General features: G+C 47.4%; 1 protein-coding gene across 31 annotated transcripts in view; it reads right to left on the bottom strand.

Annotated features, from left to right (window-relative positions):
- Positions 1-1,065: 1,065 nt before the first annotated feature.
- PIP5K1A (phosphatidylinositol-4-phosphate 5-kinase type 1 alpha) overlaps positions 1,066-23,203 on the bottom strand; it is a 57,030-nt gene continuing 34,892 nt past the window's right edge. For 7 of the 31 annotated variants that reach the window (XM_063626269.1, XM_063626262.1, XM_063626268.1 and 4 more), the window contains 12 exons: positions 22,019-22,149; positions 21,453-21,570; positions 21,117-21,269; positions 19,327-19,626; positions 17,136-17,341; positions 15,577-15,660; positions 14,664-14,712; positions 13,808-13,892; positions 11,553-11,699; positions 11,255-11,384; positions 6,575-6,620; positions 1,066-2,724 (listed from right to left, as the gene is read on the bottom strand). In XM_063626269.1, the coding sequence (XP_063482339.1) occupies positions 2,722-2,724; positions 6,575-6,620; positions 11,255-11,384; positions 11,553-11,699; positions 13,808-13,892; positions 14,664-14,712; positions 15,577-15,660; positions 17,136-17,341; positions 19,327-19,626; positions 21,117-21,269; positions 21,453-21,570; positions 22,019-22,149 (1,452 nt within the window). In that variant the 3' untranslated portion in view covers positions 1,066-2,721. Of the gene's footprint in view, positions 2,725-6,136; positions 6,410-6,574; positions 6,621-11,254; positions 11,385-11,552; positions 11,700-13,807; positions 13,893-14,663; positions 14,713-15,576; positions 15,661-17,135; positions 17,342-19,326; positions 19,627-21,116; positions 21,270-21,452; positions 21,571-22,018; positions 22,150-23,203 lie in introns of those variants that run through there. The other 24 variants (XM_063626271.1, XM_063626265.1, XM_063626272.1 and 21 more) reach the window with 14 other exon arrangements.

The following is a 23,203-nucleotide window of genomic DNA, read 5'->3' as shown; positions in this document are numbered from 1 at the left end:
TGTGCCACCTTCAGAGCGCTTAAGTAAGCTGTCTCACATATATTGTTTTTGTGTATTTGTGTTCCTCCTGGAAACTAGAAACTTTTGAAGGACAATTATTTCTTTGATCTCCAGCTACTCCATGCATTGCTCATTATCTGCTCTATAAATATTTGCAGAGTGCCCTTAATAAGATAGGGAATAGTGGTATGAAAAGCAGCTGTGTTTGCTTACCTGCTTCTCTCCAAAGTTTCCCTATCTTCAGGCCTCAGAATGAGCCTCACCGCCCCTACTTTTTTTTTTTTTTTTGAGACAGAGTCTCACTCTGTCGCCTAGGCTGGAGTGCACTGGCGCGATCTTCGCTCACTGCAACCTCTGCTTCCCGGGTTCAAGCAATTCTCTGGCCTTGACCTCCAAAGTAGCTGGGACTACAGGCGCATGCCACCATCCCCTGCTAATTTTCATTTTCAATAAACAGGGTTTTGCCATGTTGGCCGGGCTGGTCTCGAACTCCTGACCTCAGGTGATCCACCTGCCTCCACCTCCCAAAGTGCTGGGATTACAGGTGTGAGCCACCGCGCCTGGCTCGCTCCTACTTTTTTGTCTAGTTTCCTATCAAAGTAAAGGAGCCTTAGCTCAACCTCACAGAAGAAAACAGCTAAAGAAAGCGATCTCTATGATCTCCTAAGAGTGACACCCTAGGGCCAGGTCAAGGGAATTAAAGGGAGGGAATCACTAGGGCCAGCTAACCTCAAACTTACTTTTCCCACTGTCCCTCTGCTTTCCTCTTAAACCTGAAAAAGTGAGTTTTGAATCTCAAATCCTTGTTAAATTGGGTTGCAACCTAGGCAAGAGACCTACAGTAATTCCCCTCATATTCATTCACTGCTTTTCCTTGTGAAGATAATGGGTTACTGAGGAAGAGAATATAAGGACATAAAGCCTTAAGAGTGAAGCTGGAGTGTTGCAAGCTGGAAAGTATGCAGCCTTTGCTTCGGGCAACATGAACAAAACAGCCTGGGTGGTGGAGTAGGAGGGTGAGCAGATGGTATATGAAAAAGAATCAGAAAAAATAAGACGTCTAAATAACTGATTAAAGTTTATTACATTAAAACCATATATCACTTTTATATTGTATTTGCCATTTCTGAACAATACAAAGTAGAGGCAAATAGTAACACTTAATAAAAATGTTGATTCCCCATTCCTTTCCCTAAGACCCAGCCCTCCCTCAAATATTCCCTCCCACCCCTAACAGAACTCTGTCCTTAATAAAACACTTAAATACATCATAAATAGTAAATTATGAAAAAAAATAGCAAGAATTCTTTCCTTCTTGTAAAAAACATGGCAGCAAAGACAGGCAGCCAGAAACTGGCTGGGGGTGTCTAATATAGACAGTTATTTGGGGTACGGGCTAACATATTATCAAGGCAGGGTGGGATAGAGAAGGGATAGAACAGGAATTCAACAATCTGCCTGAGATACCAGGCCCCCTTCTTCTCCTGACAAGAGTGGAAGAATCAGATGGAAAACCACAACTCTTGTAGACGGGGAGGAGAGGGCATATGTAGCCCCCATTTCCAACTTCCCTGCATGAAGACAGGGGGGTAGGACATATGGCACAGCAATGACCTCACCAAGGCAAGAATCTGCTGTCTCCCCATGAGTTTAAGAAAATATTTGCTGGCCTCATAGATATGGACTGCCTGTTAAACAGACAGAGGTGTCCCCTCTACCTTAGCTCCACAAACAGGAGAACACTGTTGGAAAAGATGAGAAGAGCAAAAAAATCTCCTTTGGAGAATGATCTAAAATTCATTTGGTAAGTCGTCACATTTAGAAAAACAACCAGAATATATTTCAAATTGCAAAATAGTAATAATTATTATAGCCTGGCAGTGAACAGGATTCTGCCTAGGAAGGACTATGATCTCCCAGCCCATGGCTGCCTCCTGTTTTAACAAAAGGGATAAAGATTACCCCATGTCCCACTCTCTTCATTCTTTCAGCCTTAAGAAATTCATCAAGAGAGGAGGAGTTTAAAGAGGAGCTGCTTCTGGCAGAGCAATCACTACTCTTCTCTTCACAAACACCATGGCTCTTCTGAGGGAACCCTACGAATAGGCATGTTGTCAACACTTCTGGAGTTCTGATCTGAAAATGACTTGAAATAGTGTGCTGTGTGCTTTTTCCTTTTCTCAGGAAAAAAAAAAGAAGAAGAAAGCTGGGGGGTGGTTAAACACCCTTATCCCCCAAAAACCTTTACAGAGATTACAGGAGTATTCTTCCAGGGATCAGAGAGAAAGAACTAAGGTGGGGACAATGTGCCATCTAGTCTGTCCTGAGGAAATTAAGAGTCCAGTTCCTGGTCAAAGACGAGGGGAAAGAAAGCTGCCAAGTCCAGCAATCCCATTTCCAGCATGAAAAATGGGGGTCTGAAAAAATTTCAATTGTGGAGGCCAAGGGTTAGCCAGTTGAAAATCCATACCACCCAACTCTGGAGTGGAGGGGATGCTGCGGTCCTCAACTTTCTGAGGCACTAAAGCACATTCATGAGGAAGGGGAAGGAGAGGAGGTTCTTCTTCAGGAAGAAGATAGAGGAGCAGCTCCCCTCGCTTCTATTACACTCTTTTTTTGATGACCAAGTAGAAGAAAATTCAGCATTGCTGGGGCAAGGGCTGACATCGTGGGATCACAGAGACGGCAGAATCTTATTCCAGGTCTTCTGAGGCTTTGTGCTTACTGAAAAGGGAGAGTGTAAAGTTAAGGATGTGGAGTATGGTCTCTCTCTCTCTCTCTTTTCCCTCTGTGGCCCAGGCTGCAATCTACTCGGCTCGCTGCTGCCCCGCACCACGGACTGGCTGGGACTGCCGGCGCGCGCCACCACCGCTGCCTGCTTTTTCTCCTTTGGCTGCAGGCGCGGTTTCGCCATGTTGGCCACGCTGGTCTCCAGCTCCTGACCCCCTCGGCCTCCCGAGTGCTCTGCCCGCCTCGGCCTCCCGAGGTGCCGGGACTGCAGACGGAGTCTCGCTCACTCGGTGCTCCGTGTTGCCCGGGCTGGAGTGCGGTGGCGTGGTCTTGGCTCGCGGCAGCCTCCGCCTCCCAGCCGCCTGCCTTGGCCTACCAGGGTGCTGGGATTGCAGCCCCTGCCCAGCCGCCGCCCCGTCTGGGAGGTGGGGAGCGTCTCTGCTCGGCCGCCCCTCTGCCCGGCCTCCCCATCTGGGAAGTGAGGAGCGCCTCTGCCCGGCCGCCCATCGTCTGGGAAGTGAGGAGCGCCTCTGCCCGGCCGCCCCGTCCGGGAAGAAGTGAGGAGCGCCTCTGCCCGGCCGCCCCGTCCGGGAAGAAGTGAGGAGCGCCTCTGCCCGGCCGCCCCGTCCGGGAAGAAGTGAGGAGCGCCTCTGCCTGGCCGCCCCGTCCGGGAAGAAGTGAGGAGCGCCTCTGCCAGGCCGCCCCGTCTGGGAAGTGAGGAGCGCCTCTGCCCCGCCACCCATCGTCTGGGAAGTGAGGAGCGCCTCTGCCCGGCCGCCCCGTCTGGGAAGAAGTGAGGAGCGCCTCTGCCCGGCCGCCCCGTCTGGGAAGTGAGGAGCACCTCTGCCCGGCCACCCATCGTCTGGGAAGTGAGGAGCGCCTCTGCCCGGCCGCCCCGTCTGGGAAGTGAGGAGCGCCTCTGCCCGGCCACCCATCGTCTGGGAAGTGAGGAGCGCCTCTGCCCGGCCGCCCATCGTCTGGGAAGTGAGGAGCGCCTCTGCCCGGCCGCCCCGTCTGGGAAGAAGTGAGGAGCGCCTCTGCCCGGCCGCCCCGTCTGGGAAGTGAGGAGCACCTCTGCCCGGCCACCCATCGTCTGGGAAGTGAGGAGCGCCTCTGCCCGGCCGCCCCGTCTGGGAAGTGAGGAGCGCCTCTGCCCGGCCACCCATCGTCTGGGAAGTGAGGAGCGCCTCTGCCCGGCCGCCCATCGTCTGGGAAGTGAGGAGCGCCTCTGCCCGGCCGCCCATCGTCTGGGAAGTGAGGAGCGCCTCTGCCCGGCCGCCCCGTCCGGGAAGAAGTGAGGAGCGCCTCTGCCCGGCCACCCCGTCCGGGAAGAAGTGAGGAGCGCCTCTGCCCGGCCGCCCCGTCCGGGAAGAAGTGAGGAGCGCCTCTGCCCGGCCGCCCCGTCCGGGAAGAAGTGAGGAGCGCCTCTGCCCGGCCGCCCCGTCTGGGAAGTGAGGAGCGCCTCTGCCCCGCCACCCATCGTCTGGGAAGAAGTGAGGAGCGCCTCTGCCCGGCCGCCCCGTCTGGGAAGTGAGGAGCACCTCTGCCCGGCCACCCATCGTCTGGGAAGTGAGGAGCGCCTCTGCCCGGCCACCCATCGTCTGGGAAGTGAGGAGCGCCTCTGCCCGGCCACCCCGTCTGGGAAGAAGTTAGAAGCGCCTCTGCCCGGCCACCCCGTCTGGGAAGAAGTGAGGAGCATCTCTGCCCGGTCGCCCCGTCTGGGAAGTGAGGAGCGCCTCTGCCCGGCCACCCATCGTCTGGGAAGTGAGGAGCGCCTCTGCCCGGCCACCCATCGTCTGGGAAGTGAGGAGCGCCTCTGCCCGGCCGCCCCGTCTGGGAAGAAGTTAGGAGCGCCTCTGCCCGGCCGCCCCGTCTGGGAAGAAGTGAGGAGCGTCTCTGCCCGGTCGCCCCGTCTGGGAAGAAATGAGCAACACGTTTACCCAGTCGCCCCGTCTGGGAAGTGAGGAGTGCCTCTGCCCGGCCGCCCCGTCTGGGAAGAAATGAGCACCTCTGCCTGGCTGCCCCGTCTGGGAAGAAGTGAGGAGCACCTCTGCCCGGCCGCCCCATCTGGGAAGAAGTGAGGAGCGTCTCTGCCTGGCCGCCCCGTCTGGGAAGTGAGGAGCGCCTCTGCCCGGCCGCCCCGTCTGGGATGTGGGGAGCGCCTCTGCCCGATCGCCCCGTCTGGGAGGTCTACCACGGAGGCCAGAAGCAATGTGGGGGCTGGACGTGGTGGCTCACGCCTGTGGTCCCGGCACTCTGGGGGGCCGAGGCGGGTTGATCACTTCAGGCTAGGAGTTCGAGACCAGTCTGGCCAACATGGCGAAACATATGAAAAATACAACAGACAAACCAACCAACCAACTCAGTGACAACAAAACAGGTCTACCCTGGAGTCATACTCTAATTTTTTCTATTTTCCTCCCTTTCTGATCCTTTATCCCACTTTCTTTTTCTTCCTCTTCCTTCTCCTTCTTCTTTGTCAAATAGAGGATTGAGTTATTATCACTGATCCATATAAAGTCCCTCTCTCATTTATTTTAATTCCCACCCCCCATTTCTATTCCCCAACTTCCCATGTGCAACCTTCCTAATATGTTTGATACGCATCTTTTTGTTTGTATGTATTTTTAGAAAATGTTTATTGTTTTTGTGTGCAAAAAAAAAAATTAATAATAAAAAAAAAAAGGATGTGGAGTATGAGATTAAGCAGGAATGGAATTCAAGCGTTAAGAAGTTTCTATTTCAGCCTCAGCCTCCAAGTATGAGGTACCAAAAATATTTTTTAAAAAACAAGATGGTGGGCCGGGTACGGTGGCTCACACCTGTAATCCCAGCACTTTGGGAGGCTGAGGCGGGCGGATCATGAGGTCAGGAGATCAAGACCATCCTGGCTAACACGGTGAAACCTCGTCTCTACTAAAAATACAAAAAAGAATTAGCCAGGCATGGTGGTGGGCACCTGTAGTCTCAGCTACTCAGGAGGCTGAGGCAGGAGAATGGCGTGAACCCGGGAGGCGGAGGTTGCAGTGAATCGAGACTGGGCCACTGTACTCCTGCCTGGGTGACACAGCAAGACTCCGTCTCAAAAAAAAAAAAAAAAAAAAAAAAAAAAAGGTGGCTCACACCTGTAATCCCAGCACTTTGGGAGGCCCAGGCAGGTGGATCATGAGGGCAGGAGATCGAGGCCATCCTGGCTAACATGGTGAAACCCTGCTCTACTAAAAATACAAAAAATTAGCTAGGCGTGGTCGTGGGCGCCTGTAGTCCCAGCTACTCAAGGGGCTGAGGCAGGAGAATGGCGTGAACCTGGGAGGCGTAGCTTGCAGTGAGCCAAGATCGCACCACTGCACTCCGGCCTGGGTGACAGAGCGAGACTCCGTCTCAAAAAAACAAACACAATGGCTGGGTGCAATGGCTCACGCCTGTAATCTCAGCACTTTGAGAGGCCAAGGTGGGCAGATCGCGACATCAGGAGTTCGAGACCAGCCTGTCCAATATGATGAAACCCTGCGCCTACTAAAAAATACAAAAATTAGCCGGGCATGGTGGCACGCACCTGTAGTCCCAGCTGCTCCGGAGGCTGAGGCAGGAGAATTGCTTGAACCCAGGAGGCAGAGGTTGCAGGTGAGCCGAGATTGCACCACTGCACTCCAGCCTGGGCAACAGAGTGAGACTCCATCTCAAAAATAAATAAATAAATAAATAAATAATAAAAAAATAAAAAACAAGATTTAGGAGGTACCGAGATCCTCTAATCTTGCCAATTAACTTCCTGCTCCAGGCCATCAGTGATCCTCTTTATACCTTGCAAAACATTCACCTCCCACACATCCCAGACACTCACTTGGGTGAACTCTGACTCTGCAACTTCAAGCTTTTCCAAGGTTGTACTAACAGGAGAAAAAAAATGGAAGCAGAGAGAAAAAGAATTAGATGACAACAACAAAGGACTCTCCTTTTAAATCTCATACTGCTTCTCTAATTTTCACTTCAGAATTAATTTAGAATTTGGAAAGAAGAGGCTAAGAAGCTACTAGATTTTTACTAGAAGCATACTGTTTTAATTAACCATATTTAGCTTCTTGAATACTATAAAGTATTTCCCAGTACCCTGACCTCTTCTGTTTCAATCTCCAGGTGTGGTAGGTACCCTCTAAGATTGCCCCCAATAATCCCTGCCTCCTGAGATCCATACCATTGTGTAAATCTCTCTCCTCTCAAGTGTGGGCTGCACTTAGTGATTCTCTTCTCATGAACAGAATGCGGCACATGAGATGGAATGTCAATTCTGAGATTAGATTATAAAAATACTGCAGCTTCTTCTTGGACTCATGCTCTAGACCCTGCTTGCCTGCTCTGAGGAAAGCCAGCTCCTATGCTATGAGCTGGCTATGGATAGGGCAATGTGACAAGCAACCGAATACTGCCAACAACCATATAAGTGAGCTGAGAAGCTGATCTTCCCTCCGATAAGCTTTTGGACTAATAGCTTGACTGTAATCTCCAGAGAGAACCCGAGCCAAAGGCATCCAGTTAAGGTACGGAAACTGGGATAACAAATCTTTGTTTTCTTTTTGAGACGGATCTCGCTCTGTCGCCCAGGCTGAAGTGCAGTGGCACTATCTCGGCTCACTGCAACCTCTGCCTCCCGGGTTCAAGCAATTCTCTCGCCTCAGCCTCCTGAGTACCTGGGATTATAGGCACAAATCACCACACCTGGCTAATTTTTCTATTTTTAGGACAGACGGGGTTTCACCATGTTGGCCAGGCTGGTCTCGAACTCCTGGCCTCAGATGATCCACCCTCCTCGGCCTCCCAAAGTGCCAGGATTACAGGTGTGAGCCACCACACCCGGACTGAGATAACAAATGTTTGTTTTCAACAGCTAAGTTTGGGGGCAATTTGTTACACAATAATAGATAATATAGATTTTTGTACCTGGAATTGAGGTGCTGCTGTAACAAAAATCTAAAATCTTGGCCGGGCGCGGTGGCTCACGCTTGTAATCCCAGCACTTTGGGAGGCCGAGGTGGGCGGATCACGAGGTCAGGAGATCGAGACCACAGTGAAACCCCGTCTCTACTAAAAATACAAAAAATTAGCCGGGCGTGGTGGCGGGCGCCTGTAGTCCCAGCTGCTCGGAGAGGCTGAGGCAGGAGAATGGCGTGAACCCCAGAGGCGGAACTTGCAGTGAGCCGAGATTGCGCCACTGCACTCCATCCTGGGCGACACAGCGAGACTCCGTCTCAAAAAAAAAAAAAAAAAAAAAAAAAAAAAAAATCTAAAATCTGGGGGTGGTGGCCCGGTGCAGTGGCTCATGCCTGTAATCCCAGCACTTTGGGAGCCTGAGGCAGGCAGATCATCTGAGGCCAGGAGTTCAAGACCAGCCTGAGCAACATGGCAAAACCCCGTCTCTACCAAAAATACAAAAATTAGCCAGGCGTGATGGTGCACACTTGTAATCCCAGCTCCTCGGGAGGCTGAGGTAGGAGAATCGCTTAAACCTGGGAGGCGGAAGTTGTAATGAACCAAGATAGTGCCACTACATTCTAGCCTGGGTGACAGAGGGAGACCCTATTGGCGGAGACTGCAGTGAACCAAGATCGTGCCACTGCACTCCACCCTGGGCAACAGAGTGAGACTCCACCTCAAAAAACAAAAACAAAACAAAACAAAACATTGGGGGTGGTTTGGAGGAGCATTAGTGAAAAGGTAGTGTCCTGGATATGCTGTTTATAGAATTTTGGACTTAAAGGGGGTTACCAGTGAGGGCTTAAATGAGAAAAATTTTATTGGAAATTGAAGGAAAGGAGATCCTAGTAAGGTAACAGCACAAAGTTTAGCAACAATGTGATTTGTGATTATGTGAAAAGTAGAATATGTGCCTAATGAATTGGACAATCTAGCTAAGGAGATTTCCAAGCAAAGTCCTGAAGGTGCCACCTGGTTTTCTCTTGATGCTTATAATAAAATATAAGAGAAGAGAAAGAAATTATGGGAAGGACTATTAAACAAAACTGCCAGAACTTGATAAGTTTTGAAAATTCTAAGCCTCTCCAGAGAGCAAATGATGCTAAAAGTAAGAAATGGCAGGCCACATACCGTGGTTCACTTTAGGAGGCAGAGGGAGGAGGATTGTTTAAGACCAGCCTGGTTAACACAATGAGACATCATCTCTACCAAAAAAAAAAAAAAAAGGCTTTTGAGCGAGGATAAGCTCCAGGGCACTACCAAGAAAATGTGGTCTAAAGATGAAGGCAAACATATGACTGTGAAACATTTTATTAGGACCCCAGAAAAACAAAAGGTATTGGTTCAGAGTATAGTCATCCCTCAGTATCTGTGGGGGACTGGTTCCAGGACCCCTCCTTGAATATCAAAATCCACAATGCACAAGTCCCTTATATACAATGGTACGGTATTTGCATATAACTTACGCACATCCTCCATATACTTTATTTATTTATTTTTTGAGACAGGGTCTCGCTCTGTCACCCAGGCTGGAGTCCAGTGGCACGATTTTGGCTCACTGCAACCTCCGCCTCCAGGGTTCAAGCAATCCTCCTGCCTCACCCTCCTGAGTAACTGGGACTACAGGCACATACCACCACGCCTGGCTAATTTTTTTGTATTTTTGGTAGAGATGGGGTTTCGCCATGTTGCTCAGACTGATCTTAAACTTCTAGGCTCAAGTAATCTGGCCGCCTCTACCTCCCACAAGTGTTGGGATTACAGGTGTGAGCCATCACGCCTGGCCCTCCATATACTTTAAATCATTCCTTATTTATAATAACTAATACAACGTAAATGCTATGTAAATAGTTGTTATACTGTATTGTTCAGGGAATAATGACAAGAAAAGTCTGTACATGTTAAGTACAGGCCTAACTGTACAGTACATGTCAGCAACAGCATAACATTTTCAGGACTTTTTTTTTTTTTAAAGGGATGGGGTCTCATTATATTGACCAGGCTGGTCTCAAACTGCCTCAAGCAATCTTCCCACCTCAGCCTCCCAAAGTGGTGGGATTACAGGCATGAGCCACCACACCAGGCTCTCAAGTATTTTCAGTTCACAGTTGGTTGAATCTGGGATGTGGAACCTGTGGATACGGAGGGCTGATTGTGCTATTCAGTCATACAAAAGGCTGTTCAAAAGATTATGTTTCACAGATCCTTTCAACCGAAAAACAGGGTCTGTAAGAAGCTTAGGTCTCATAAAGAAGATATTTATGAGTGTGGCTTTTGTCTAATGGAGTAAATCCCAAGGAGAATCACAGGGGGCCCACAAAATCTTCTGCATCAGTAGAAACACTGCCATCTTGGATCAAAAAGGACAGAAACAGTACAAAATAAAGAGACCACTAGTTCCCCCAAAATTCTACTGGAAAGAAGCAGGCTGAGAAAAGAACTCAGGTAAAAACACACTCTAGCTTTGATGAAAAAGGAAGACTCAGAAGACAAAACCAAGAGTCTAGAGGGTAGAGCCAAGAACCACAGAGAATTCTTCTGCTTTGAGGCCTGATAAAATAAACTCCAACATTTCCTGGATTTTGGAACAGCAAATAAAATCAATGACTCCTTTTTGTGTCTCCCATTCTCCCCTTTTATGTACAGAAATGTGTATATTGGTTATCTAATGCCTATCTCACCATTGTATGCTAGGTACACGGGGAAAGGATAACTTGTCTCTTTGGTTCCACAAGTTCACAGATTAAGAAGAACTGTACTTGAAGAGCTGTGCTTAAGGAACTATACCTGGGGGGCTCATCCAAACCCGGACCTAATTTAGGTAATAAAACTCTGGACTCTGAGCTAATGCTACAATGGGATGAGACCCTGGGAGGGGGTCAGTGTATTTTGGACATGGAGGTATGTAAATTACTGGAGACCAGAGGGCAGACTATGACAGGCAGTTTCTAAGATGGCTCACAATGATCCCTGTGCCTCCTGGTATTCACACCCATGGGTAATTCCTTCCTCTTGAGTGTGGGCTGCATTTAGTGAACAGAATGTAGCACAAATAGTAGAATGTCAATTCTGAGATTAAGTTATAAGAGGCTATGGTTTCTGCATAGGCACATGCTCCCTTGTTCACTCTCAGATAACCCAGGTGCCATGTTCTGAGCTGTCCTATGGAGAAGTCCATGTAGCAAAGAACTGAGGGAAGCCCCCAGACAACAGCCAGCAAGGAACTAAGGCCCTCAGTTCAGCAACCCACAAGGAACAGAATCCTACCAGTAACCACATAAATAAGCTTAAAAGCAGATCCTCCTACTTGAGCCTTCAGATGAGAACCCAGCCCTGGCCAACAGCTTAAATGCCGCCTCATGAGAAATCTTGAGCCAGAGGATCCAGCTAAGCTGGGCCTGGATTCCTGACCCACAGAAAGTATGATATATATTTGTTATTTTAAGCCACTAATCTTTGGGATAATTTATTATGATGCAATCAAATTATAGAGGTTTCCAAGGACTTGAAAAGAGAGATAAGATTATATGGAGAAAGGGGCCAATAAACCAACCTTGTAGTTAGCATTTGCAAAGTCTCTCCAACTAGAGGTGAAAAACTGGGGTCAGGAATAGGCGAGCCCTCACTGATTTCCTCCAAAGGTGGAGTCTGAGGTAAAACATCAGGACGACCAAGGTGAATGCCTGGAAAAAAGATAGAGAAGATGGGGTACGGTAAATACAAGGAAAAATATGTAGCAGCTTGGCTTCCTGGATAGAAATGGGGGCAGAGGTCCTGGCCGGACAAGGTAAAGGCTCAGAAGGAAGGGAGGGAGTACCCAATCACATGGGGACCCCAGCCCTAGCGCTGACCTGGCTCCACTTCCGCCTTTGTTGTCACTTGTGCCTTGTGTTCCCCAGAGACCGACGGCTGGTAAGTAATGCAGGAGTTGCCACTGGAGCCTGCTCGCCGAGAGAAAGATGAGCCAGACCGAAACTTTTTGGAAGGAGAAGGCTTCACTTCAAAAGGGAAACAGAGAGCCTACTTAGCAACCACCTTAGCAACAATTACCAAGACCTATATAGATACAAATAATTGCTAGTATCCCCAACACACACCCAAAGTTGGTCTGAAAAGTGAAAAGGCTAATGTCAACAAAGATAGGCTCTATGAATTACTATTCAGAGAACAAGGTGTTAGCTCACTTCACTTTCCAAGAGGCATGAAAACCTAGAAGAAAGGAAACATATCCACACCTACCCCTCCAACATGGAGCCTTGATGACTGCTTTACTTCCATCAGATGAAATGCACCCTATTGCATAATTCCTTTTTTTTTTGAGATGGAGTTTCGCTCTTGTTGCCCAGGCTGAAGTGCAATGGCGTGATCTTGGCTCACTGCAACCTCCACCTCCAGGGTTCAAGTGACTCTCATGCCTCAGCCTCCTGGGTAGCTAGGATTACAGGCATGAGCCACTACACCCAGCTAATTTTGTTTTAGTAGACACGGGGTTTCACCATGTTGGTCAGGCTGGTCTCAAACTCCTGACCTCAGGTGGTCCGCCCACCTCAGCCTCCCAAAGTGCTGGGATTATAGGTACAAGCCACTGCCCCCACCCCCTTTTTCTTTTTCTTTTTTTTTTTTTGAGACGAGAGTCTTGTTCTGTCACCCAGGCTGGAGTGCAGTGGTGTGATCTTGGCTCACTGTAAGCTCCGTGTCCTGGGTTCATGCCACTCTCCTGCCTCAGCCTCTCAAGCAGCTGGACTACAGGCGCCCACCACCACGCCCGGCTAATTTTTTTTTGTATTTTTAGTAGAGACAGGGTTTCACCATGTTAGCCAGGATGGTCTCGATCTCCTGACCTCGTGATCTGCTCTCCTCGGCCTCCCAAAATGCTGGGATTACAGGTGTGAGCCACTGCACTTGGCCTCCCTTTTTCTTTAATACTATTCCATAGTAAAACCTGAGAAAGATAACTTTTTTTGAGATGAAGTGTCTCTCTTGTCACCCAGGCTGGAGTGCAATGGCACTATCTCAGCTCACTGCAACCTCTGCCTCCCGTGTTCAAGTGATCCTCCTGCCTCAGCCTCCTGAGTAGCTAAGATTACAGGTGCTCACCACCACCCGGCAAATTTTCATATTTTTAGTAGAGACAAGGTTTCAACACGTTGGTCAGACTGGTCTCGAACTGCTGACCTCAGGTGATTCACCAGCTTTGGCCTCCCAAAGTGCTGGGATTACAGGCGTGGGCCACTGTGCCGGGCCAAGAAAGATAACTCTTTCACACTACATCTTCTTAGCACGTATGTGCCCAGCACTAGATAATTGATACTCGTAATCTTTATCACTTTGTAAAGATTTTTTTCCTTATCTTTTTAAAACTTTTTGTAGATACGAGGTCTCATCACGTTGCCCAGGCTAGTTCCAAACTCCCAGGCTTAACTGATCCTTCTGCCTTGGTCTCCCAAAGTGCTGGGATTATAGGTGTGAGATACTGCACCCAGCCTGGTTTTTCCATATCCCTTAAGACTGTCAGGCATGCCTAGGTCCCCTCTCCCTCGCTATGGGACTAATGATGCCTAATATGAGAAGAAGGGAAAGAGAAGCTAGAATTTGCTATGGCAGCAGCATGGAAGATTTGCAAAAAGAGAAATATTGGCACTTCCTAAACAAGAAAGTTGAGAAAAGAGACTAAAAACATGTGCTAAGCAGAAATCAGTAAATGCTTCTGTAACCATCTGAGATAGTCTAGAAGATAAAACAGAACACCGGTAACCTCATTGCATATCTCTGTACATAGGCTCTGCCTATCTCTGTGGCATGGATCCTACAACCACAACTACACATTATTTATTTATTTTTTATTTTTTTGCAAATCCCAATTCCCCAGAAATGGCCCTCACCTCATTGACATATGCAGGAAGAGCCAAGGGGGAAACAGCAACTTGGAAACGACTATGACAGACTGACTAACACAAAGGACAAGAAATGGCTCTAATGGGATGTAGGTGGAAGGAGAGGCCTCTGGCATTGGCAGCTTCCTACCAGAGGTGTCCTGCCCTCTGTTCTCTTGGGGTAAGGGAGTCACTGGGCAGGAGTAGGCAGTCACTTGGTAGAAACCACTTACAGGGAATCTTCTTAAATACTGTGTTGCACATGAAGCGCTGGAACCGTTCAGCGTAGAAGCCTGGGCGATGCACTGAGACAGTGTCCTGTAGAGCAGAAGAAATGCTATGGAGTTAGAAGGAGGCCCAGCAAGAGGAACTCTAGTCCAAGGGCCATCTTCCCCTAGACTGAGCCCCTAGCAGAAGGGTAAAACCCACAAATGAAATAAATGGAAGAGGCTGGGGATAGTGGCTCACGCCTATAATCCTAGCACTTTGGGAAGCTGAGGTGGGTGGATCACCTGAGGTCAGGAGTTCGACACCAGCCTGTTCAACATGGCAAAACCTCATCTCTACTAAAAATACAAAAATTAGCTAGGCATGGTGGTGGGCACCTGTAATCCCAGCTATATGGGAGGCTGAGGCATGAGAATCGCTTGAACCTGGGAGATGGAGGTTGAAGTGAGCTGAGATTGTGCCACTGCACTCCAGCCTGAGTGAAAGCAAGACTCTGCCTCAACTCAGCACTTTGGGAGGCCAAGGTGGGCGGATCACTTTGAGGTCGGGAGTTTTAGACCAGCCTGGCCAACATGGTGAAACCCCGTCTCTACTAAAAATACTAAAATTAGCTGGGCGTGGTGGCGCGCGCCTGTAGTCCCACCTACTCGGGAAGCTGAGGCGGGAGAATCACTTGAAACTGGGAGACGGAGGTTGCAGTGAGCCGAGATCACGCCACTGCACTCCAGCCTGGGTGACAGAGTGAGACCCTGTCTCAAAAAAAAAAAAAAAGAAAAAGAAAAAATTGCAAGAAACTGAGGCCAATCAGAAGTCATGGAGGCAGAAGTGTACAGTAAGACAGCCTCTAGTATTACTACTTACTCCATCATGTACCAGGGCTTTCCAAGAGTGCTCCAACTTCTTAACAAACCTGCAAGAAAAATGTATATCACCTACTCACATCATTTTTAAATAAATGACCTTAATAACTTTATCTTTTAGGGGGTTAAAGGGGTAATAGAAAATTTTGAAAAGACAGAAGCTGAGAAAACACATCTACTGGTACACTGGTTTTCCCAAGAACAGGCGTGGCAGTGCTGGTTCATCACAGAGACTAATGTTGTTTCTAGGTAAGTCAATTATTCACCCCATGGGAAAAGGGCAATTTATGTCCCTGGCAAATCAGGAACATGAATATTTATTATAAAAGGAGAGCTGAAGGAACAGATGGGCAAGACTGGAAAGGGTAGTTAAAACTGGATGATAATAATGAACCAACAAATCAAGTACCATCCAGTCCTCATTAGTATTTAAAACCTTACAGGAACAAAACTGGGGTCTAACAATTCCAGCTCCTCCCTGATGATCACTCCATTGCCTCTTAGTTCCACAGGCTAATACGTTTTACAGAACACAGTGACCCTCCTGTTTTTCCTCCATGGAAAAGGGTAACGTTTCCAGCTGTATCCCAATGTGGAGCATGACTCATCTCATAGGTTTTTGCAAAGAGCCAGACAGATGGCATATTCTACCCTGGTGCTTCCAAGGACTGACTCAGCTTTCCACAGAAGGTATACATTATGCCTGGGGAGATGGTGGAGGAAGGGTTATAAAGGCTGAGGAAAGAGGCAAAATCAAGGAAATAAACCATCTGAAAACAAATGAAGTAAGTAGCCAGACTGCAACTCACTGTTCTTGCTTCCGGAAGAACTTGGCAACAAATTCATCTACAAGAGAAACGTGAGTGGTTATCTGTATCCACCCTCTCTTAATTTGGGATCCATATGCTCCTCACCTGTAAGACTGTAGAATGTCAATGATGCCAATATAAAGCAGAAGCCTTTCCCCTTTACTATTCCGGGCAGGGATGCCACCCATACTGGAAAAGGCAAAAAGGAAAGGGTGAGAAAATCTGTTGGCTAGTTTAGTCAGATCAGAATGGGGAAGTGAAACCTACACATAACTGCCTCATCCTGCATAAACCAGAAGATCAGACAATAAGTGATCAAGAAAACAAAAAGAGAAAAAATATATATTAAAAAAACAGGAGAAAATGAGATCCTTCCTCCAACCCCAGGAACTCTCTACAGTATGTATTATAATCTAGTTTTCTCCAAATCTCCTTGCCTACCTCTTCCACTCTGATTCCACCAAAGAGAATCTAAAATTGCCACTACTCAGCAATTTTGGGAATGTTCTCCTAATTAACTCAACTTCTTCAATACTTTTGCTATCTTAATTTATGCCCACTAAGACACTCTTCTTGAGAGTCACATTACAGGATACCTTAAAAAAAAAATCAAACAATCTAAGATATTTGTGATATTTCAGTAATTACACTTACTAGATAGATCCATGATGAAGAAGGATGCCTTCCACAAAGAAGTCTATAATAATTTTTTTTTTTGACACAGGGTCTCATTCTGTTTGCCCAGGCTGGAGTGCAGTGGCATGTACAGTGGTTCACTGCAGCCTTGACCTCCTGGGCTCAAGCAATTCTGCCTCATCAGCCTCCTGAGTGGCTGGGACCACAGGCGCTCACCACTACACTCAGGTAATTTTTGAGTTTTTTGTAGTGATGAGGTCTCATCATGATGCTCAGGCCGATCTCAAACTCCTGGACTCAAGTGATCCACCTGCCTCAGCCTTCCAAAGTGTTGGGATTACTGGCATGGGCCACTGTGCCCAGCCCATTAATTATTTTTGATAAAGTTCTAATATATTACTAACAAAAAGAGATGATTAAAAAATGATAATAAAGTTCTAATATAATTTGCAGACATGCATTTAAGACTATAATTTTTTAAGTCTTTAACTCTTGAATAGCTCTCCTTCCCACATATACTACAAACCCGAAATTAATCTTCTTTTCATTTTATATTAAGAAAGCTCGTTCAAGCTCATTCTATACTTCTGTAAACATTAATGTTACTGATCCAACTGCTGAGTCAAGGTTACTCCTTTCCAGAAGTTGGGTCCCTTCCTAAAGAAAAAGTGCTGTGGCCGGGCACGGTGGCTCACGCCTGTACTCCCAGCACTATGGGAGGCCAAGGCGGGTGGATCACCTGAGGTCAGGAGTTCGTAGACTAGTTTGGCCAACATCATGAAACCCCGTCTCTACTAAAAATACAAAAAATTAGCTGGGTGGGGTGGCGGGCGCCTGTAATCACAGCTACTCAGGAGGCTGAAGCAGGAGAATCGCTTGAACCCAGGAGGTGGAGGTAGTAGTAGGCTGAGATCGTCCCATTGCACATCAGCCTGGGCAACAAGAGTGAAACTAAAAAAAAAAAAAAGAAAAAAGAAAAAGTGCTGTGGGCCTATGTTCTCCTCCCTAGTGGCCCTGAGCTCACTCACTGGTCATCGGTCTCCATGGTGCCACCCCGTCGAGCTTCTCCCTGGATGGATTCCATGGCTGTGGAATACAGAGCCTTTTGGGGGGCCGGTCTTCGAGTATCAACCGAGTATTGTGTTTCGCTGCTTAAGGGCTCTCGTTGTGCATGATCTATATTATGGATTGACATCAAGAGGCTATAATCCATTATCTTGAAGCTCTGCAGCACCTAATGGAAGGAAAAAAACATGATCTGAGCCTTGGGAGGAATAAAAATATTTTTCAGGATCTCACAATTTTTTTGTTTTTTTGAGAAAGGGTCTCAATCTGTCACCCAGGCTAGAGTGCAATGGTGTGATCTCGGCTCACTGTAGCTGCAACCTCCCAGGCTCAAAGGATCCACCTACCTCAGCCTCCCAAGTAGCTGGGACTACAGGCACACACCACTATGCCTGGCTAATTTTTTATTTTTCGTAGAGACAGGGTTTCACCACGCTGCCCAGCTGGTCTCAAGGGATCTGCCTATCTCAGCCTTCCAAAGTGCTAGGACTATTGGTATGAGCCACCACACCTGGCTTGACAGCTTTCATGATGTAATTATTTAATTTAGCCTTACAGTGAACCTATAAGCCGCGATCTCGGCTCACTGCAACCTCCAACTCCCTGGTTCAAGCGATTTTCTTGCCTCAGCCTCCCGAGTAACTGGGATTACAGGCACATGCCACCACACCCAGCTAATTTTTGTATTTTTAGTAGAGCTGGGGTTTCAACATGTTGGCCAGGCTGGTCTCGAACGCCCCACCTCGTGATCTGACTGCCTCAGCCTCCCAAAGTGCTGGGATTACAGGCGTGAGCCACCACGCCCAGCCTGGTTAGTCTTTATTTACATACCCTTAGCTTTCTCTCATTTGAGTAAATATAATTTTTCCAAGTCCCACTGCCTAGCCCACAAGACCGTCTTTGTTCTTTCCATGTATGTCTCCATGAAGAGAACACTACCTTCTCAAGAGAACACGGAATACATATTTGTGCTGTGAAGATTCCACAATGAGGTTCTGGTAAAGTACACTTTGTGACAGAACAGATTTGTGGTAGGACCTTATATGACTAGCTTCAATTCAGTTAAACATTTACTGACTCCCCATCATGTAGGCACTGTGCCTCCTTACAGAGATATAAAGACATTAAAGAGAGAGTTTCTGTCCTCAAGGACATTATACATTTAGAAAGAGATACAAATGTAAAATAAACACAATACAGTTTAATATGTGCAACAGTGGGAAATGTTCACATGATAGAAGAGTACAGAGGTCAAGAGTGATATCTAGGCCAGGTGTGGTGGCTCACATCTGTAATCCTAGCACTTTGGGAGGCCAAGGCAGGCAGATCACTTGAGGTCAGGAGTTCGAAACCAGCAGGGCCAACATGGTGAAACCCTGTCTTTACTAAAAATACAAAACTACCCAGGTGTAGTAAGGGGCGCCTGTAATCCCAGCTACTTGGGAGGCTGAGGCAGGAGAATCACTTGAACCTGGGAGGTAGAAAGTGCAGTGAGCCAAGATCGTGCCATTGCACTCCAGCCTGGGTGACAAGAGTGAAACTCCATCTCAAAAAATAAAAAATAAAGTAAAATGTAGATACATTTATCTATGGGTGACAGGGGCAGCATGAGAGGATGAAATAGGATAAAAAGTTAAGGTAGCTTGTTGAGAAACAAAGCTAGGGAGATGAGAGTCAGAAAATGGTTTGATTAGAATGCCAAACATCTGAAATCCCTATTGAGAGCAAGAGGAAATGGACTGAAGAATGATATTGAAAGCCCAAGTGGGGTTGGATATCATAATTCTGTAGAGATGCCAGTATACACGGTTGTGTAATATTCTTTAGCAGCACTCAGCTTCCAAAATATAAATTTGGATTTGGCAGCAAGGACCAAAATCTGAGGAAGGATGATGTTGGTGTGAAAATAAGCAGAACATTTGACTATGAGGCCCAGGCTAGCTAGAGAAGGAAATAAATCCCATTGTGGGAGGATAAACGGGGAGAAAGTAAAAATGTAAAGGAATGGCAATGAACTAATTAAAAGTTATTTTAAATACAGCCCAGGACACACAGTGCTAAGGAACAGAGTTCCATCTCCCACAAACTTAATGCCTAAGAACAATCAAGCTGTTTTAGTAACTGAGATTTTTGGTGTCTAAGTAACAAACTCACCAAACAGTCACGCTGCAGGGTCTTACAGAGAGCGTTGTACATGTCAGCATCCAAAAAAAGACCATCAGGGATATCTTGTAAGAAGTCTAGGTCTTTAAATGTGGGAAGAGGTTTCTCTCGCTCTTTCTGGGACGCCCGCCGTTTGTAGGTTGAACCTTTGAGGTCATATTTGATATGCATTTTTACCGATCTTGGTAAAAGATTGTTCATCACCACAATCCGAATGTTCTTGCCACCTGCCTGCACACAGTACAGTCCATAGAATTTAGGCAGCAAAGTCCGAGGGTTCTGGTTGAGGTTCTGAGAACACAAAAGTAAACAGAAGTAGGGGAACAACTTAACTGATTTTCAGTGAAACTCATGGGTAAAAGTTACCACCCATCCTCCTTTATCTCCTATATGAGATTCAGACACAATCTGTCCATAAACCTACATCATATATGCTTTAAATTTCCCTATGAATCTATTTCAATGATAAGTTCACCATCAAGCTGTGCCACAGACTCTCCAATACAGAAATCAGTCAGGATACCAACATAAGATGGATCTATTTCTTCAGAGAGATTTAAGAGAAGACGACACTCTCTGCTCTGGGTATAGTATATTCTTGGGGATGGTAAGGCAGGTAAGGAGAGTTACCTAACTTCTCCAGAACCTCCAACAGCAATCAGAGTAAGGCTGCAGAGAGTATTATCAAGGGAAATAACCTACCTCATTCCCCAAACTAGAAGCTGAACTAAGAACAGAAGACGAAAATAGCCAGGTACAGTGGCCCATGCCTGTAATCCCAGCACTTTGGGAGGCCAAACAGGAGGATCACTTGAGCTCAGGAATTTGGGACCAGCCTGGGCAACATAGCAAGACCTCATCTCTACTAAAAATTTATAAAAATTAGGCCGGGCATGGTGACTCACGCCTGTAATCCCAGCACTTTGGGAGGCTAAGGCAGGCGGATCACGAGGTCAGGAGTTTAAGACCAGCCTGACCAACATGGTGAAACCCCATCTCTACTAAAAAATAAAAAATTAGCTTGGCGTGGTGGTGCATGCCTGTAATCCCAGCTACTAAGGAGGCTGAGGCAGGAGAATTGCTTGAACCCGGGAGGTGGACGTTGCAGTGAGCCGAGATTGCGCAAATGCACTCTAGCTTGGACAACAGAGCGAGACTCCGTCACGAAAAAAATAAAATAAAATAAAATAAGTTTATAAAAATTAGCCAGGTGTGGTGGTGCGTGCCTTTAGTCCCAACTACATGAGAGGCTGAGGTGGGAGCATCACTTGAGCCTGGGAGATCAACAACACTTAGAACAGATAAACAAAACCTCTTTTACCACAGAGAAGCAAAAGAAATGGGGTGAAAAGCACAAAACTGAACAACTTTGTTTTTTTTTTTTTGAAACGGAGTCTTGCTCTGTTACCCAGGCTGGAGTGCAGTCGCAGGATCTTGGCTCACCGCAAACTCCGCCTGCCGGATTCACCCCATTCTCCTCTCTCAGTCTCCCGAGTAGCTGGGACTACAGGCGCCCGCCACCATGCCTGGCTAATTTTTTGTATTTTTAGTAGAGACGAGGTTTCACCATGTTGGCCAGGATGGTCTTGATCTCCTGACCTCGTGATCCGCCTGCCGCGGCCTCCCAAAGTGCTGGGATTACAGGCGTGAGCCACTGAACCCGGCCTGAACTACACTCTTAAGATAGAAGTGCTGACACTGTTCTACCCTGCTGAAGACAGCCTCCCCAGCCTTGCCCAGAAGTGGGCAGCACAGGTAGACAGTGCTTCTCTCTCCCTTACCATGTAGTATCCTGGAAGCAGCTTCTGCAGAAATTCCGCCTCTTTATGTTGGACTGTCTTAATAATGAACTCATCGTCGCTGGACACATAGAACAGGGAACCACTAGCTCCAGAGCTACAGAGTTCAATCAGCGGCTCACTGCAGAGGGAATACTGGGGCAAACAGAGAAGAACTAAGAGATTTAGACACATCAGGGCCTTGCCCAACACAAAAATCAACTACAGATGCAATTCTTTTCTAAATAAAAACCAGAGCGAGACTGTGGAAAAAAGGGGCCTTCCTTTGGGACTATCCCTGATACTGGAGTCACAGGGTCCTGATATCCAGATGCTTACCAAGTAATCATCGGGTCGGATACCAAATAGCTCCCGGAAGTAGCGGAAGGCAACAGGTGCATAGGTCTTGAAACGGAAGTCATTGTAGTGATGAGCAGGGGTCAGGTTGCTCCCTTCACTGTGGGGTTAAACAGAGGGAGCCATAACTTGCCAGTCCCTATCAACCAGAGAATCTACCTTGCGAAGACACTCAGAGTTGCCTCATGGTGGGGGGAGTGGGAGAATACATTCCTCCTAAGATTATCACAGCCCTTAAGATGCGTTACTTAGTGAGACAATGGCACAGCATGGACAGCAAGACCTAAGAACAAGAAGGAATCACACTGCCTCCTATCCAATGCATTAGGTTGTTTTTTATGGGTCAATCCATAGGACTGAGGCTAATGGAAGCATCCAGATGACAGTATCTTCTCTCTGAACTCTCTAGTCCCACATCACCCTGATTACAACCAGGTTAAGAAATGGACACATGCCTAAATTGTCCGACCTGAACCCCTAAAACTGCCCTGGGCTGATCTGAAAAGGCCACATTTCCAGGACGTGCTCCTGAACATTAAACTCTGTACCTGGGAAAGAAGATACTCTCCACCACGTAGAAATCTTGCATGAGGACATCACGCTCTGGTTTGGTACTCAGGCTCCCCACAGTGTGGGTAATGCCTAACTGGATGGCACCTTTCAAGGCTGATGAGGTTGTCTGAGAAACAGGAGAAATGAGAAGAAAATTCCTAGTATAAGTAGGATCATAACAGTAAAAATTCAGAAAGGGGAAGCTAGAAGAAACACTTTAAAACAAATGTCTTTTAGTCTGAGCAATAGTACAGATAAAACTGGGACAATCCAGTTTCCCCATCCCTATGCTGTACTCTGCAATTAAGCTTAGTAAAGACTGGAAGGACAGTGAGGATTACAGAGTAGCAAGGCTGGGACTCTCTGGGCCAGCCTCAGCTAGGCAAGGTGCTCCCTCCTGTTGGCCTGCCTAAACAAGAGTTCCATATCTGTATTTGGAAGATACATTATATTGACACAACGTTCTTAGTTCTCACTCCTAAGGTTTCTGCCCCCAGAGTGTATCTGGAGCCCTCTAAACATTTCCTTCAACTGATATAGAATGTAACTAAAATTAACCAATATTCCTTTTTTTTTTTTTCTCTGAGACGGAGTCTCACTCTGTCACCCAGGCTGGAATGGAGTACAGCAGCATGATCTCGGCTCACTGCAAACTTTGCCTCCCCGGTTCAAGCGATTCTCATGCCTCAGCCTCCCGAGTAGCTGAGATTACAGGCATGCACCACACGCCTTGCTTATTCTTTATATTTTTAGTAGAGATGAGGTTTCACTATGTTGGTCAGGCTGGTCTCAAACTCCTAACCTCAGGACTCCCAAAGCTCTGGGATTACGGGCGTGAGCCACCATGCCCAGCCCAAAAATTAACCAATATTCTGATCTGACTGCCTGGCGGCAGAAACTTCAGTCCTCTAAGGAAGGGCCTGCCTAGCGTCTCAAGGACAACAGGGTGGGGTGGGCGCGGTGGCTCACGCCTCTAATCCGAGCACTTTGGGAGACTGAGGTGGGCAGACCACTTTAGGCCAAGAGTTCGAGACCAGCCTGGCCAACGTGGTGAAACCGTCTCTACTAAAAACACAAAAATTAGCTGGATGAGGTGGTGTGCATCTGTAGTCCCAGCTACTCGGAAGGCTGAGACAGAAGAATTGCTTGAAGCTGGGAGGCGGAGGCTGCAGTGAGCCAAG

This window comes from Symphalangus syndactylus, chromosome 12 (genome assembly GCF_028878055.3).
Source record: "Symphalangus syndactylus isolate Jambi chromosome 12, NHGRI_mSymSyn1-v2.1_pri, whole genome shotgun sequence".
Lineage (NCBI taxonomy): Eukaryota > Metazoa > Chordata > Mammalia > Primates > Hylobatidae > Symphalangus > Symphalangus syndactylus.
This window is presented reverse-complemented; position numbering and strand designations above follow the sequence as displayed.